The sequence below is a fragment of the Coloeus monedula genome, assembly GCF_965178545.1.
Source record: "Coloeus monedula genome assembly, chromosome: 6".
In the NCBI taxonomy this organism is placed as follows: domain Eukaryota; kingdom Metazoa; phylum Chordata; class Aves; order Passeriformes; family Corvidae; genus Coloeus; species Coloeus monedula.
The window spans coordinates 8,815,540-8,832,467 of record NC_138786.1 but is presented as its reverse complement, the minus strand read 5'-3'; the positions used below and the strand labels follow the sequence as shown (position 1 = coordinate 8,832,467).

At 36.8% G+C, this 16,928-nt stretch overlaps 1 protein-coding gene across 1 annotated transcript in view; it reads right to left on the bottom strand.

The window, feature by feature from the left end:
* SPON1 (spondin 1) overlaps positions 1–16,928 on the bottom strand; it is a gene marked incomplete at both ends in the record, with an annotated part of 171,741 nt that overhangs the window by 125,937 nt on the left and 28,876 nt on the right. The window contains one exon of the mRNA XM_082282860.1: positions 11,774–11,907. Within this exon, the coding sequence (XP_082138986.1) occupies positions 11,774–11,907 (134 nt within the window). The remainder of the gene's footprint in view (positions 1–11,773; positions 11,908–16,928) is intronic.

The following is a 16,928-nucleotide window of genomic DNA, read 5'->3' as shown; positions in this document are numbered from 1 at the left end:
GACAATGCAAACACATATCTATCTAAGTACCTGTCAAATTTGCCTCCTCTTCAAGTTTAGCTTTATTTTAGTTACTTGCCTGAACATATTTAGCACTTAGTGAGTCGAACTGTGTGTAGCAGAAGTACAGATTACTATTGTAAAACCAGGAAGAACGATAACTATTTGTGTTTCTTCGCCATATTGAAGACAATGCTTTGGCCACAATCAAATCAGAGAAATTAGATAAATGCCTTTCGTTAATATTTTGCTATTTAAATTAAATCTGATGAGCAAGACAACTTCTTTATGAACAATCATGAGATGGTGGTGCCTTTTATATGAGCTTCTTGTATTATCATGCATCTACTCCAGCCACCATTGCAAGGCAGTTGCATCATAAGAGAGCACTTATTAATTTCTCTGTATATAAAACTAGTGTATGTTCCATTTTCAGAGAATTCAATGGGAAGAAACTGTGTGATGGGCAATCTGTAAAACTTAACTGAGTTGGTACATATTAAGATTATCATGGGGCTCCACATACAGCAATGAGAAAGCATCAAGCTCATTATCCCTCAAAGGAACAGAGCTGAGTCCCTCCCTAGACACCAGCCCATAACCCAGCCCTTTCTGCAGCAAATAAAACCCAGAAACCATTAAAAAAAGAATCTAATGTGCTTTCTGGTGCATTGCAAGACTTTAAACTAAATTCTGCTGGAGAAGTGAACTGATGAAGCAACAAATCCATTTCTTCGGGAAAGCAGGGCAAAAAGCATTCAGGCTGCTGCTGTTCAGAGAGCAAAGATACTTAATGCATGTCTAATGATGTAGAAAAGATGGGAAAAGTGGGTACCTAATTACTGCAAGGAAAAGAAAGGAATGGCCCACCCAATTATTGGTTGAATTTAGTGTTTCAATCCTTTCACAATAGCCTTAGAATTCTCAAATGTGGTAACGAGAAAGACAACATCAATTCATCAGCCAGTTCATGCAAAGAACAATTCCTTTTCTTGGTGTTTTTTCTGCCTTTCAGAATTTCTAAAGAACTGCAATAATACAAATAGCTGCTCCTTTAAGGAAACAAATCAGAATTGATTTTGTGGTGCTTCACATGAAGCAAAGAATCAAGATAAATACAGTGTTCAGGTTCTGAGACCCTTAGTGATATTACACACCACTTTCTAGGGACTCTCCAGCTAATAAATGCAAACTCACATGAGAACTGAAATACTATTCAATACAAGTAAAGATGGCCAGAATCCAGCACCTTGTTAATTCATCCATTTGCCTTTCACATATAGCAGACCTGTGCTGGAAATTTTAAGTGCAAAATGTGCTCTGCAGAACTGTTCTAGATTTCTGTGGGCATGCAGACACTTCACCAAATATTTACATCAGCCTGCCAGAAAAATTTTTCAGATGAAAATTTCATTCCATACGTGCAGTATAGCTTCTTACATTTAAATGCAGGTTTACTTACACACCCTCACAGAATACAATCGTGAAATACTGATTGTATTACGAAGAAGCAAATGACCAGTTGTGCCACATTTATGACTAACTTAAAGTAGACTTTGTAACATCTAGGAATTACCAATGTGTTGTAAGAGTGAGACCATTCACTGCTAATCTCCATTCTTTTACCTGGGTCAATAGACATTTTGAATAATGGAGGATCTTGCCAAAACAGCAGGTTTTATTAAAGCTTCAATCACTAGACACATACTGGATAGAATCATTTGTTACTAAAACTAAAAATTAACCACATTACACTACTTAGCTTTTTAATTACCTCCTTTCATCATCACTGTACTCAATTTACTTTTCACATTCACTGATGTGCAATGAGAACACCACCATACTACAGTAAGCAAAATATTTTTGCATGACAGTGGGCCCACTAGAGTTCTGATTTCAATATAGGGACCAAAATCTCTTTATCTGTAACCTGCAGGAATAGTATGACATTTTGATTCATGAATAAAATACATATTTTAAAAATGTATCATAGTACATTAAAATAATGCCTTCAGTTCCTGACACAAGACAAATCAGTTCCTTAACATGAATTATCATGCATAACCTCAGGCAGTTATAAAAAAACTGATTTCAAACATTCAGTAATAAAAAATTACAACACTTCTGATGTCATCAACAGTGACTCTGCTGTAAGATCTGAAAGGAAATCAAATTATTACTATCATTATTATTTCTATTCCTTTTCTCTCTTTGTTTCCCCTCACAAAATGACAATGGCCTTGAAGTCAAATTAAACATCTGTTTGCAAAATAAACCAGAGTGCTACTGACAGCTGCTGCCTAATGGCAAATGTCCTACAGCTGTCGGGCTCCTAAATTAACAATGATTTTCATTACAAACAGCAAACAACAAGCAAATTATGGAGCTGGTATTTTTCTCCATCCCACTATTTGAAATTTATGAAAATGCAGGCTCTACTAGAGACTCAGCCAGAAAGAAATCTGTGTACTGTTTTATTTCCTCCCTTGCAGGGAGCAAAATTCAGACAAAATCAGATTTCAGTGTAAGATACTTCATAGAACTTCCTCCTGACATGTCTTAAATCCTTTTTTGCATTTTCCTCTAGGATATGTAAATAGAATTAATAATTCATTGAGGATTTATCTTTCTCTGATGCAAATTTTGTCAATAAGGAAAACTACTGAAAAACACATTTCCTTGATTTTTCCTACATCTACTTAGATTTGTAAATCAAATCTTTGTAGATTTGCACACAGGTGCATCAAACCAGCAGACTTTTTCAAAACTTTACTTAAAATGCTTACATGCTAATTACATCAGAAGTAGATGGCAGGATTTTTTAGACAGCAATGTTCTTATTTTTAAAGTAGAAGAGGTGGGCAGGGGAAGCTCAATCACAGTACACCCTACAATCATACAGTAAAGTCAGACAGGAGGGCTTTGGTAGTTCATTAAAGACCCTCTGACATCACTTTTTATGGCTTCCTTATTTATGTTCAAGCTTGGGATTGGGAAGTAGGAACATTAGAGAGCACTATGCCTCATTTTCTATTTCACATGACTTTTTGAAGTGCATGATTGAAACCCACAAGTATCCTTAGAACAGTGTTGGGAATCTGGAAAGACCAAGAAACTCAGCATGGATAATGGCTGGGAAATAAAAATGGAAGTTTAGAATGCCTCATCTGGTTTTGTAAAATGCCAAATAAGGATACAGCTGAATTCTGACCAATTCTGTGCTTGTGTCCACTGTTAACCTTAATATGTAATTTTTTTAAGTATTTTCCCATAAGGTCTGGAGAAAACACAATGGTGATCAAAAAGGTAACTGATATAATTATCTTGCCATAAGGTATGTTGAACTTTTGTAATGCCTGAATTCCTACCCCACTGCACATCAGTGCACAATCTTTTTATTTTTTACAAAACAGCTAGTTTTAAAAAAAGACATTTTTGAAAAAATATATAATGATATGGACCAATGAAAGTAACTGCACGTTCCTTCATTTTACCACAAAATGTGCTATAACACTGATTTTTTTTTTAATATGAAATTATTGCAGGCATTTTCAAGGTAGAGTGCAAAAAAATTTTAAAATACTATCTTTCATAATAAAGCCATAACTACATTCCCCCTGTTGCTAGAGAAAGACCACCACCCTTCTCCTTACTCTGCTTCTCTCTTTGTTCTTCTATTGCTTTGCTTTCTCAAGGAATAAACCCATCCTTGAGTAGCAAAACCATTAAGCTCTTTTGCAACACTACATCTTTACAAACAAAACAGCATATGAATGAATCTAACTAGATTATAGAGGGTTACTTTATTAATTGCACCATAAAAAAAGAAAGGTTATCTAGAAGAACACAAAATTACAAGAAAATCCATTTATAGCACTTTCCAAATTCACGTGCTCCCACTGTGAAGTTAAAGAAATGATATTAAACCTGTGACAAAATGAAAGTGAAATGGTGTTTGGTTTTAAATGTAGATGTGTCAGTAGATCCAGGGGGCTGCTACCATACATATCGAGATAAAACATGCATTTTTACACCCAATATTAGAGCTAACATAAATATAGAAGCTATACAGAAATGCAGGTTACTCTTTCTTCCTAACACAAGTAAACTCTCTAGGTGTTTCACCTATAAAATAAAATACAGGGTTCTAAGTTAGTTTCATTGAAAAGTTTAAACTTTTGTCCTATTTGTTTAAAAAAATAATAAAATTTCTGGATGAAGAAAATATTTACTTTATTTTTAAGGACAGCATGACAGCAATACAAGCTTTTCTATCCTGCACTGGTTTATAGAAGAGTCACTGGCATCTAGCTGCTCCTGAGAAAACAGAGGCATTGAAAAATGAGTTGAGCTGTACATAAGAACTCAGCGTAAGAGGACAAGAATGGGCCCAAATCAATTCATTCCCAATCTATGTCCCTGGCCATTCAAAGCTGGGCACATTTCTGTTACATCTCCTAAAAGTGAAGAATGGGGCAAAATGAAGGCACATCACAAGGATTGCATATGCAAAATCACACATTTTCTATCTATCAGAGGTTGCATTTGTTCTCTGGACTGTTAGGATGCACAGAGATATCTTAGTTTGCTATCTTAATTGTGTAGAAATACATGAAGTGTCTACACAAAATATTCTATTCAAGCTATGAAATATTAAGCCATACTGCTATTACCTGTATCAAAAATGAAGTTCAGAAGCTATTGCTGCTGTTATGTGGTTTTAACTGGAAGATAAAGATTTACCTTTTTCAAAAAACTATTAGTACAGAATTTTTTATAACTTCTCTGCACACAGAAGCCTCATTGTGTCTACTAGGAAAAAGAATAAAGTTATATAATATGAGAACTGTTATCTTCTATCACTCCAGAAACAGATTGCTATAGAGAGCTCTTGCTAGCCAAGGAAGGCAGGTTGATCTCTCTTTTTTCTTGGCTGTTATATTTACTTATAATGAAAAGCTGTCCATAAATGCTTTACAACAGTGCTCAATTGCTCCACTGTTAGTATTCTAATAAACAGTCAGGTAAAACTGTTGACATGAAGTGTCTGGACAATCTGAGAGGATGAATGGAAAAGACTGAATAACAAATTTAATATCTGATTCAAACAAGCTGGGCTTCTCTGTTGTTAGTTTTTACACTTGGAAAATTTAGAGGCATAATTTTATAGTGAATTTCTCGCAGCTCATCATGAGCCAGTTGTACTCATCTGCTTCAAAATAAAGAGTGTGAGTTTTCAATAAGTGTAAATCCATGAATCTCCCTCAAGTACAACCCATAAATATTCAGGAATCCTAAAAGAACATGTGAGGTCATAATTTCACATCTTTTGTAGCAAATAGGGTGCTTGATTTAAAGAATACATTCCCTATAAAGCATTTACATAAACACCCAATTAAGTATATGGAGAAAGAATTGAGCTATATTTTAATCAGGCAAGTATCCCAAAAATCGAGAAAAATTCTATGTATAGGGGTAAGTAGAGCCAAGCAAAGAAAAGGAAACATTTTAGCAGTGAAAACGTAAGAGAGGAGCAAAGAATCCACTTAGAGCACTTCACCAGCTTAGTCTAGTAACCTAAATAAATTAAAACCATGTCCAACTTCTCCTCCCTCTGCCAGCTCATTGATACTGATGAGGGATTTAGGACAAGCATGAAAAGTAGCAAACAAATTTTTCAGCTGTAACTGTACATAATTCTTTGTTCTTTATTGTTTTTTTAAGTTCAACTCTCTCATCATCTATCAGATGTTGCTTTTATATGACTGCAGCTTCCACCCACGTAAAGGAGTCTGGCAACTGGAACTTCTTTCTGTTAGCGGCAAATTTATGCAATATTGGTTTTGTGAGAATCATAATAACAACACTTTTAGCAAAAGAGATTCATTCTGAAATACATGTTTACTCTGAGCACCTCAGTTTGGCATTCCTCATCAACACTCCTCCTAATGCAGTGTTAATGACTTGGTCACGTACTAATTACACACCACAGAGCAGCTGCTCTTGTGGATTCTGGGCCTTGTTATCCAGGTGCCTCGTGCTCCGTTTCTGGCCATGGGGTCTCACCATGAGTTTTGAATGCAGAGAAGAAATTTGGCTGCATACCAAGACATTTTCAGCATGCATATGTAGTTGTGAACTCCTGAGGTTTTATGACATTTGGTTCTTCTTTTAGTCTCTCCAACACATTTCAGCACAGTGTTTACCAGGAGTGACAGGCCAAGTGACCTGAACGAACAGAATGCTTGAAGTTACACAAAATCCAAAGGTTCAAAAAGCTGTAGCTGGAGTTCCTTTGCCCTCAGAGCTTTGAAGCTTGAGTGGAAGAGGATGGTCAGAACCCACATGGAGGTTGGAAACTGAGTGTTATATCCAAGGCCTAGACCCATGGAATAGAACTGAAGTTGTCCTCACAGATATGACAGCTTTGCTCCAGCAGCACAACTATCTAAAAGATTTTGCCAAAACGTGCTTGATATACACTAAATATGCCATAGTTTTTATTTAGAAGGCTGCAATTCTTTAAAATTCCTCTGCTCTCTGATTACATGCAAACAGGACCCAGCATAATTAAAATCATGAAGATAATTACATATTCAGGCAAACAAGAAGCTCCACACTTTTCCTCAGAAACTATAAAACATTTCCCTAGAGATGACTCAGAACACATTTCCAGAAACAAACAGCAGAGACAGTATGATGAATACAGTGAATTTCTGCAAGTACTAATGGTAATGAACAGTATTTACAGATACCAGATTTTAATTTGTCGGTTGTTTAAGCACGATATGTATAGCAGAAATGAATAACTTGTCTGCAGGAACTTTTGCTACATTTACCATACAAGTGACACGAGCTGTCTGAGAATTCAATTATTTCATGAGCCAATCACAAACTGTGGTTTCTTCTCCAAATGGTAAATTGAATATAACTTATTTGTGTGTGGCCATCATTTACTGCATTTAACAATTAATCTCAGCCTTAGTGAAAATCAGCAAATGCTAAAGGAGGAAAAGATAATTACCATCTCACATAGACTCTTCATGAGATCTACACCAGCTGACAGATTTACTCAATTTGGATACTAACAAGATTCTCTCTATCATGAAATTTTAATATGTGACAAGCTAAAAACTTGACAAAATTTTCTTCACTCTTGTATTCTATTACAGAATTGTAAAGGACTTGCAGAAAACTGTTTGCTCTGTATTTCCCACCTGTTACATGTGTCAGACCTTAACCCACCTGTTTATCACACTAAACTGAGACACTGTCTCGAGGAATACAACAAACCAGGTGAATCTAGAAACCTGGGGCTCAAATCAACCTAAAAGAGGTGATTTTCCATCACTGCTATGAAGCTTTCAATAAACATTTATTGTCCTTTTTTTGGTCAATGGGGCAAATCACTATTTGAAACCCATACTTCAGACTTGCCTTGTTTAACAAGATAAATCTCCATTACTTGGAGGTTTTTTATAGAATTAAGCACAGCCTCTGAATATTAGCTGTCAGATAAAAAAATGCACGTGTACTGTTCTACTTTTCATAAAAAGGAGAATATGCTAAACCAAGCATGAAAGTGCATATGCAGAAAAAAGGTGTTCCTTAAAAGTTAAAACAGTTTTCACTCACTTCAACAAAATATTAAAACAGATTGACCAAGACAGGGTTCAAACCCCTGAAAATTTCTCTACTTCCATGTGATGATACCAATACCACCAGGCTCTGCCACTGCTCTATTGTCTATTGTAATTATTTTCTGTATAAATTGTACATCACAAAAATAAAGTTTTCTCAAGAAAGTTTTAACAGTGGGTTTTCAAAGATCCAAGAAAGCAAATGCATTCTGAAGAGCTCAGAAACCTAGTAAGTAGAGTTTAAAACAGAAACTTTTATCAGAACATGAAGGAATGACCTGGCCCTCCCATCCTGACACGTGACACGTTGGTGTGCGATCAATCACAGGAAACAAGGGAAAGAAAATAGGGAGAGAAAGAGGTTGCACTGTGAACATGGAAACAAATAGACTCTGCACAGCATGACAGCTGAGAAGGTCCAAAGAGACAAACAGGAAAGAGGGCTTAAAGCTTGAAGGTCTCCCAAGCAGTGTGTAAAATAAAAGTCTTTTATCTTGTGTCTTCAGTGAGACTCAAGCACAGGCCTAAGTGTGTGGCTAAATGGAGCCTCAGCTATTGTTTACATCCCAGAAGCATATTTAGTACGGAAGTTTCAGCAGAGTCCAGGAGGATTCAAACCTTTTGGGTATTTCACTGTCATCTCTTGTTGGGAATGAAGAAAATGCATGAATTATTCTCAACAAGACCATTGCAGTACAACATCACATGTTAATCCATTTTCTTGATTTTTCTTCTCACAATTCTAAGTCTTCACACAGAAAAAGATGTTTTAGAAAGCAAGGTGGTGACAGTAAGTCAAATCCAAACATGTTTATTCCCTAAACTTTGTATTTTGCAGCCACCCAGAAAGCTAGCATTACACACACGTGTGCACATGCCAAATGATTTAGGATCCCTTACTGAAACCTACAACTACAGATTCCCATTTGTGTGTGTCATTTTGTGCTTCTCACAGCCACACTGATCACATGCACCATGCCTAGAAAGCACTGGGAAGGCTACTACCCAAATCTGAGCAAGTGTTTCCACCAAAGCTACCAGATTTCACAAAATGCAGAAAAACAGCTGTTCCCAAATCTCACAACTAGCCCAGGAAAAGCTTCCTGGGAGATTCTATACTTAGTTATACCACAAGAAAAACAAACAAACAAACAAACAAATGAAACAAAACAAAACCAAAAAACCAAAAAACCCAAAACAAAACAAAAACAAACAAACAAACAAAAAAACAAAAAAAAAAACAAAAACCAAAACCAAAACAAAACAAAAAAAACCCCAAAAAACAAAAAAACAAACAAAACTCCAAAAAACCACAACAACCCAGCTTTATTTGGCACTTAAAACTGTAATAATTTTTTATGGATCAGTTATGTCTAACTTGTGACCACATTTAACTTTTCTATATATTGAAGTCAGTAGATCAGGGCATAGTGAAAAAAGTATATCCTTGTGATCCAGAACAGGCTCCAAAATGCTGCCATTCTGTTTTGGAAATTCTAAAACAAAGTTATCATAGCAAGGATTGAAACAGATATGTACTGATAATTAAAAAGAATATCTGCAGTCCCATCACACACAGAAGAAAGAAAAATACACCGAGTTTGTTTCCTCTGAAGTTCAAGGTTTTGGAATTTTTCCATGATGAATTTGGACTTAACTCTTTAAAACAACACCTGCTTTTAGACTTTTGCTTATATCATCTAGAATAATTAAGAAATAATTATTTCCAATGCTAACGTACCAATAATTATTTCCAAATTTTTTCCAGCATTTCCATGCTATTCTATGGGAGCTGACCATAAAGAAGGTTTATGAAGAAGGCTGACTACAAACTCTAATTCAGATGCCATCAAATCTTTACATACAGAAGAGAAAATGTACATGTTGCTAATGCCCAAACCCCATCAGTGATTGCTATGTATGGGGCCATGGACGACAAACAAATGCCACATTATAATGTTAATTTCTGGCATCAGCAACTCTTAATATTGGTCATTCTTTCTTTGAACAGTCCTGGGCATGGAGCTGTTACCTTCTGAGGGCAACAGAGCAATCATTGGGAGGAAGCCTGTATTTCCCATATAATTTTCTCTAAAAGGTACTTAACAACTTCCTTTCATTTTTCAGCAGCACATACACACCAAAGACACCCACGACACACTGTAAATAGGTGGTCATAACACCAAAATTTTCATTTTCCTGGAACCTACATTTCCAAGCTGCTCTTTTATTTTCCCAAATGGATTATGAGAACTGGTACCAGTCAGCTAATGCAGCTCTTTGCTGGCACTTCAGTGTGTCGTTGGCACTACTGATGCATATCCAGCAGCCTGAGAAGGTTGTAAAGCAGTGGTTCACTCTGTGCACTCTTTGAGGCAGTGACAATTTCATACTTTCATGTGCAGAGAACTGCAGTTCTGACTGTTACATTTTGTAGCCTCTCTTGACTTTTCTGCAAGAATTCAAGTACTTCACAGAAAAAAACAGTATTGAACATCCAGCATGACCTGACTGGCAGCGAGGAGAGAGAAGAAACACTTATCAAGATCCTGCAGTTGGTGGTACTTCACTGCATTCCTTCTCTGACAAGACCCAGGCAGGTCCCTGAGCTGACTTCAGCCACAGATTTTTGAGTTTCAGGGAGGAAAGTATAGCTCTTAGTTAATTTTTTTTTTGATAATGGCAATTCTATTTAGGACAATAGTGAAGAAAAAATAAATCCATCAACTTGTGTTGTTGAATATCATTACTGGATTAAAGTTTAAATCTTGTCTCTTTAAAAAGCCAAATAAAGCATCATCACCTTATTATTAATTTACTTAAATAGCAAGTGCCTCAAGCAATATTGGTTATGCAGCTACGAGGGGGTCAGTCTTACTGATAAAAAGCTCTGCAACACTCAAGGAATCTTCTGGATTGCCAAAGAAACTCTCGAAAAATTCCATCTCTAAACATAACAGAACTTCTAACAGGTTTTATTGCAGCCTGAGGTACACTTGTCTGTAGTGAGCTTAAGAAAAGACTGTAAGTGTATTCTTGAGCTGCTTTAGTACACATTAAAGCAGGTGGTTCTTAAAATTATTATACTAAAACTGAGAAGCAGCAAGTAGAAGCACACTGCCAAAGATTTGAGACTGTTCCACAGCTAGAGTGGGGACTAGATCACCCTCACAGATGTGGAAGAGGGGAGTGTCTGTCTCATGCCCATCAGCAAGAGGAGAAGTGAAGCACAGGGTGAGAGGAAAGCAGCCACAGGCCATTTTTGCTGGTGGCAATTTCACAGCCTGTCCAGAAATCAACTGCAATTTTAATAACATATTTTCCTGAATTGGTCTGAAGTATCTTCTGCACGACCTTTGTGATAGTGTTCCCTTAAAAGCCTAAAAGTCACTATCCCCTGCACTGAAAAGTCTCTTTGAAACACTTTGGTCTGCTGCAGGGCATATTTTAGCAATTTTTAAGGCTTCTCCCAGACATGGATTCAAGGCAAGCAAAGAAATTCCAATTGTCCATGAATATTTGGCCAATCTGTCCAATTAAATACAGCAAAGTCTTAAGAGACATGAAAACGTTTCTCTGGCTCTCTTTAGTTCTACAGACCAATGAGTGACCCTAAAGCAAAGTGCACCCTAAAGCAAAGTGCACCTTCCTCTCTGCTTGAAAAGCATGGTAACACATGAGACTGTGTAATAATAGCAAAATATCAGTAAATGATCAACGGCTCTAAAATGAAAGCATTCACCTCTAAAAAAATAGATCTGGTTTTATTGATAAAGGTCCATTTAGACAACCATGACTTTACAGAACATTCCTATTATTCATCTCACCTAAGAGCCTATTTTCTACCCACCAGATGGATGCAATTTTGATCCCAAAAATTAAGAATGCTTAGATTTTTTTATGTGAAATGAAAGGCTAACAAGTTCAATTAGGGTTACTGACTTGATGCTTACTGAAGGCTTGGAGTTACTTTTGAATACTCAGGCTTTAAATTGCTAACATTTCACTGTGCAAGTAGAACTAAACTTGGTCAACCATGTCCAAGGAGAAAAAAGAATTAAGAACTCCATTGGTTCCAATAAATATTAGACTCATCAACTGAGCTTTACTTTAATATGTGTTAAAATACTTACTTGAGAATCACACAGCCTGTCCCGGTGGGAGGAGCTGTCCAAAACACCTGGATGCGTGTCCTCCTTCTAGGTGTACTCTCTGTCACAGCAACGGGACAATTGCTCATGAACTGTGTTTCTTCTTCATCTATGATCTAGGGAAATGGAAAGAGAAGAATGGGAAAAGATAAGGATGTGCATGGCCAATGTCTCTCGAGTGTGTTTTATCAGTTCGTGTTTTCTTTGAGTGGAATATTTATGATACTCTCTGCTTAGCTCAGCACTACTTCAGTGAATTTATTTATAACATGCAGATTGCTCACTGGATTGAAAACAAAAAGCTCATGAAATAAAGACAGAAGAATAAGTCAGTTCTAGGTAAAGATAATTCAGACCTTTCAGAGCATCGCTGCAAATAACCTTTTTTGTGGATCCTGATTACTCGAGCTTCCTGTAAATATAAATGAACTGAAAATAATAAAAAATTCGTAATTTCAGATAATCGAGAATCCATTATTTAGTCCAAAACACAGACATTTTTGCTTTATTGATTGATTGATGGTTAACTGAAAAGTTTAAGTGGTACAAGCCAAAAACCAGAGAGGTTGATTTGGAACTGGTGTTCTAAGGATTTTACTCAAAGGTGTCATGTCAAAATAGCTTTCTCACTGCATATGTGTTTCAGGGATTGTACTTTAAGCCTTCTGTTCATCAGATCTCAAAGAAATTTCATCAGAAACTGTTAAGTTTTATCTGGAAACAGGCAATGCTCTGATATTGCAAAATTTCTCTTCAGAATGCTCAGTGGTCCTGTTTCATTTGATGAAGCCACAATTCACACAACATTGGGTCAAAATTCAGGCAACGAATTACAAACCTCACCATTTTGAGGAAGAAGCTGTATTTATCAATTTATAGCTAGATTCAGCTCTGAAAGGGCTTTTTCAGAATCCTGCTTCTATCAACACACAGAGAAACACACACACATTTACCGAATAAAAATATTAAAAAAATAAAATCTTCCGGCAGTAAACATAAGTTTAAACAAGTATTTTGACAAAAAAATACTCCTTTACATTCTAAAAAAAGGGTGGCAATACCTTTAATTGGGCCAGATCTGCTTTAGTGAGCAGGCATCCTCGTAATCTCACCCAAGGATACCACCGGCATTCCCAAACATTTTTAGCTAAGCCAACAAACATTTCTGTATTTCCATGGTAGAATGAAGTGGCACTGGCCCAGAGGAGTGCTGAGAAACTCTATTTAGCTGGTCAATAGGGCAGTGGGTAATGAGTTTTAAATTTAAAGCCATTAATATGCTTCAAGTTTTTTAACGCTTCGTAGAATCTGTGTAACCAAACACAATGTGCACATTTGCTGGGTTTTAATTAACGGGAAGCAGTGGGAAGCGTGGGATCTGGTGGAGGCTTAAGCTGACTGCAGAGTTTCTACTTCTGCTGGAAACAGTGTAATGCATGTAAGTTGAGTACCAAGAAATCCCTGATCTACAATTCTGTTTCGGCCACCAACTGTACTTATTCCGTCTGCCTTATTCCTGCAAGAGTAAAATAAAGACATAAAACTGCCTACTTATCTCTCAGAAAGGTTGTCTCAATTATTTCAGGACCACGTCAATTGACCTTTTATCCATATCTCACAGTAATTCATTCTTAATCAGAACCCAATTTTGGTGGGAGCTCTGAGAGAAGAATGAGTGATTTTCTACCATCTCATACACAATAAAATACTATCACACGTTATACAAAAGCATGATAATTCCCATTGAAAAGGCTCTTAGGAGATCATCAGAAAGTTCTTAAAAAGGACAGCTTTTCTAAAAAAATGGAAATGATACAAATTACTGTACAAATTACACTGGTTCCCTTGTCAGATGCAAGGCGCTGCTGCACTGTAACTCACACTCTTGGATAAAAACTAAGAATATGTTCAATTCAGGTCAAGATTATATGATTACATGTAAGTATGAAGAGGATTGATCAGATACAAGCTATTCCACAATGACCAATGAAACTTTTTCCCAATCTAGTTTAGCTCTTGCCTGGCAGACACTCCATCAATGGATGTGTCTTGAGAAGCCCAGCTGAAATGAATTGGTGCTCTCCAAGTATAAAATCGCTATTTTCAGTTAACAAAAACTTAGCTGCTATCACATCCCTAAAGATCATTCATCCAGCAGTCATCATTGTAGGCCTACCCAAGTGCATTTGCACGTTAAGTAAATTCTTACCTCCAGGCGAACCCATCCTGCTTTTTCCACCAATGGTGAATGGAATCACAAGGAACACCAAAACCAAATCCAACAACGTAAGAAAGGAGTTGTGAGCAGCTGACAGTAGTTATTACAAGCCAAATTTATGACTTGACTGCAAAAGCAGAACCTGAAATATGTGTTTGAATTCTAGATAGTCATTATGTTGAAGCACATCCTTGTTCCAGTTGCAGCAAATGAACACGGAAATGTTTTTTTCTCCTATTGCCTACTTAATTCCTGCAAATTAGCAAGTAAAGAGTTCTCTCAAGGAATACAGATGCCTATAATAAACTAATTTGAAAGTTCTGGTTGCATTTTAGAACATAATCCTGGAAGAACAGGAAGTGGCTGAGCCTCAAGGCTACATCATGATTTCCTGCATCACTAACCATCAAAGCAGAAGAGTTATGCAATGAGTGTCTACTGGAAAATACTGAACATAAAATCATAAGGTCTTCCAAAAAGCATTCCTTTGAAGGAAAATTGGACAGAAGCTTTCTCAGTAAAGACTTCTAATGTGGACAGAATACAGTACAGAACTTCTAAATGAGTTGGGAAGGCTCAAATGCCAGTTGATTTGAGATGATTAAAGAAAGTCATCTTACGATATTTAATAAATCCCAAAAATTTTCCAGATTCTAGGATTTCAGATAAACCATCTCAAGCTTCTTTCCATATCCATGGAGGTCCAATACTTTAAAAAAAGTTTCTTAAGAGTGATAAGAAGGGAAGCCTGATTTATACACCAGGATTACAAATGACATGATATTTTAGGGTGGAGGATGATATTATTACACTCCCATGAAACACAGGAGAAAAGCAAAAGTATCCTGGCCAACTTTGGGGGAAAAAGAGACAAGTAATACAATCCTGATTTTTTTTCTGGACTCAAGTCAGACCACATAGGCGTGAAGGAAAGATTTGGCAGGGGAAAGGCATGCAGATTAAAACGTAGCATTTGCAAAATTATAGCTTCTGAACCCTACGTTATCTGTAATGGGAAGCCTTACATTTTCAGGAATGGGCCAGCAAATTAACCACGTTGGACAAAAATCCTAAAACCAAAAAATAAACACTTGGCCAAAAAATCTGAATCCTCAGAGGAACAGATTTCTGCATGACTTATCCTTTCAAATCCACAAATGCAATGACATTAGATTTTAATATTTGAGTAAGGTTTTGGTGTGAGGTCTTTTTCCCCTTTGTGATTGTGGTATTATTGGACCAATTTATTCCTTCAGGGAAACGAGTGTAAATCCTGAACAAGATTCCTGGATTTAACTGGGATTTAAACTAGTGTCACAACAAGTAGAATTTAGCTGAACGTGGGTAAATCCACATACATGAAAGCACAGATATTACAAGGGAAAGTTTACCAGCTCCAGGCTTGGTCTTACATTCTTTGCATATTCCAAACACTGATGAGGTTGAGGACAAATTTTGGGTGTTCCTGAAAAGCAGGACTGAATAACTGCTTAGTTTTTAAAGAAAAGGAACAACTGGTTTTCTCAGAACTGGAATACTTCATGCTGAGTGACAGAGCTTGCTGTTTCTGGTTTCTATAAACTGTTAGTCAAATAAACCAGGCAGTTATACTATCCATAAATTTATATCAGCATTGAAAAAAAGTTTAAAAAAAATTCTAAATACCATACATCACAAAGGAAGGGATTAGTACTGAGTAGAAAAGGAGATGAAGTTACATAAACCCTCTATTGGCTTGTGTCCACTTCCTTAGTTGAAACCAGTGGCTAGGACCTTCAGCACCATTTCTTGTTCTGTGGACACATCATCACTTTCCACCCACTGAAACAGCTGCTTTCTACTGGAACAATAGAATAAAAAAAAAAAAAAATAAAAAGAACACAGCTAAAAGTTCACAAGATAAGCGTCTTTGTGGGCAGATTTCTTCTTTGGAAGAGCTAATATAAATGTTGCAAAACTGTCTTCTCCTTGAGGAAACTTTCCAATTATAAAAAGAACACTGGGTCTATGTAACCGCAATAATATTTAGCCTTTAGGGATTAATCTAGAACAAAGCTTATTATATGGAACGTAAAACTAATGATGTACAAAGTCAGTTTAAAAACCCTACCTCAAAGACGTGCTTCCCATAACCATATTCTTTGACTAAAGGACACCGCATTTCTGTCAGAGCCTGCGCTCAGAATCAGAAGATGAGAACAGGGACTTTTTATGCAGTGTCAGTAATCAATCTCAGTGCAGACTATGATTCAAGGCTGTATAGAACCACTGAGCATTGCTGGGCTCTCTGTAAGATTGACCATCCTTAGCAATGCACCACAAGGCTGGAGATGTCTGATAAGGGTTAGGGTTGGATCAGGGCTAGGGTTAGGATTTGAGAAGGGTTTGGGTCTGATAAGGGTTAGGGTTTCTCTGAAGCACTGAGAAAAAGGCAGATTTATTGAAGAAAGGTGCTGCTAAAATACACTTGTAGATTATCACTAAGTTCTGGTAACTTCTAGCAGAAACTTTACGTAGATGTCCCACAAAGCTGCAATTAGAAATCAAATTCAGTTCTGTAATCATTACCTGAGCAAAAAAATTTTTGCTCTCAAGAATCTGCTGCGTGTTGCTCTTCAGCCCAAGCAAACCTGAGCTGTATTATAGGTACTGCAGGGTCTGTTCCAAGGTGCAACCCAAACAAAAGGAGAAAGCAAGCAGTTCAGTGTGACAAGAGCCTGAAGTGCAGTAAAGATACAGCATTACACACAGCCAGCTTTCACACTGAACAGCCTCTCCTGCCCAAGCCTGGCTATGGGAAGGCTAACAAAATAGCTGTTTCTTCTTTATTTTATATGTATGAAAAGAGTAAAGAGATTATGTGTATTGGCAGAAACGGGTCACAGTAGCGTGACAGTATTTAGTAAATGTAAAATGCTA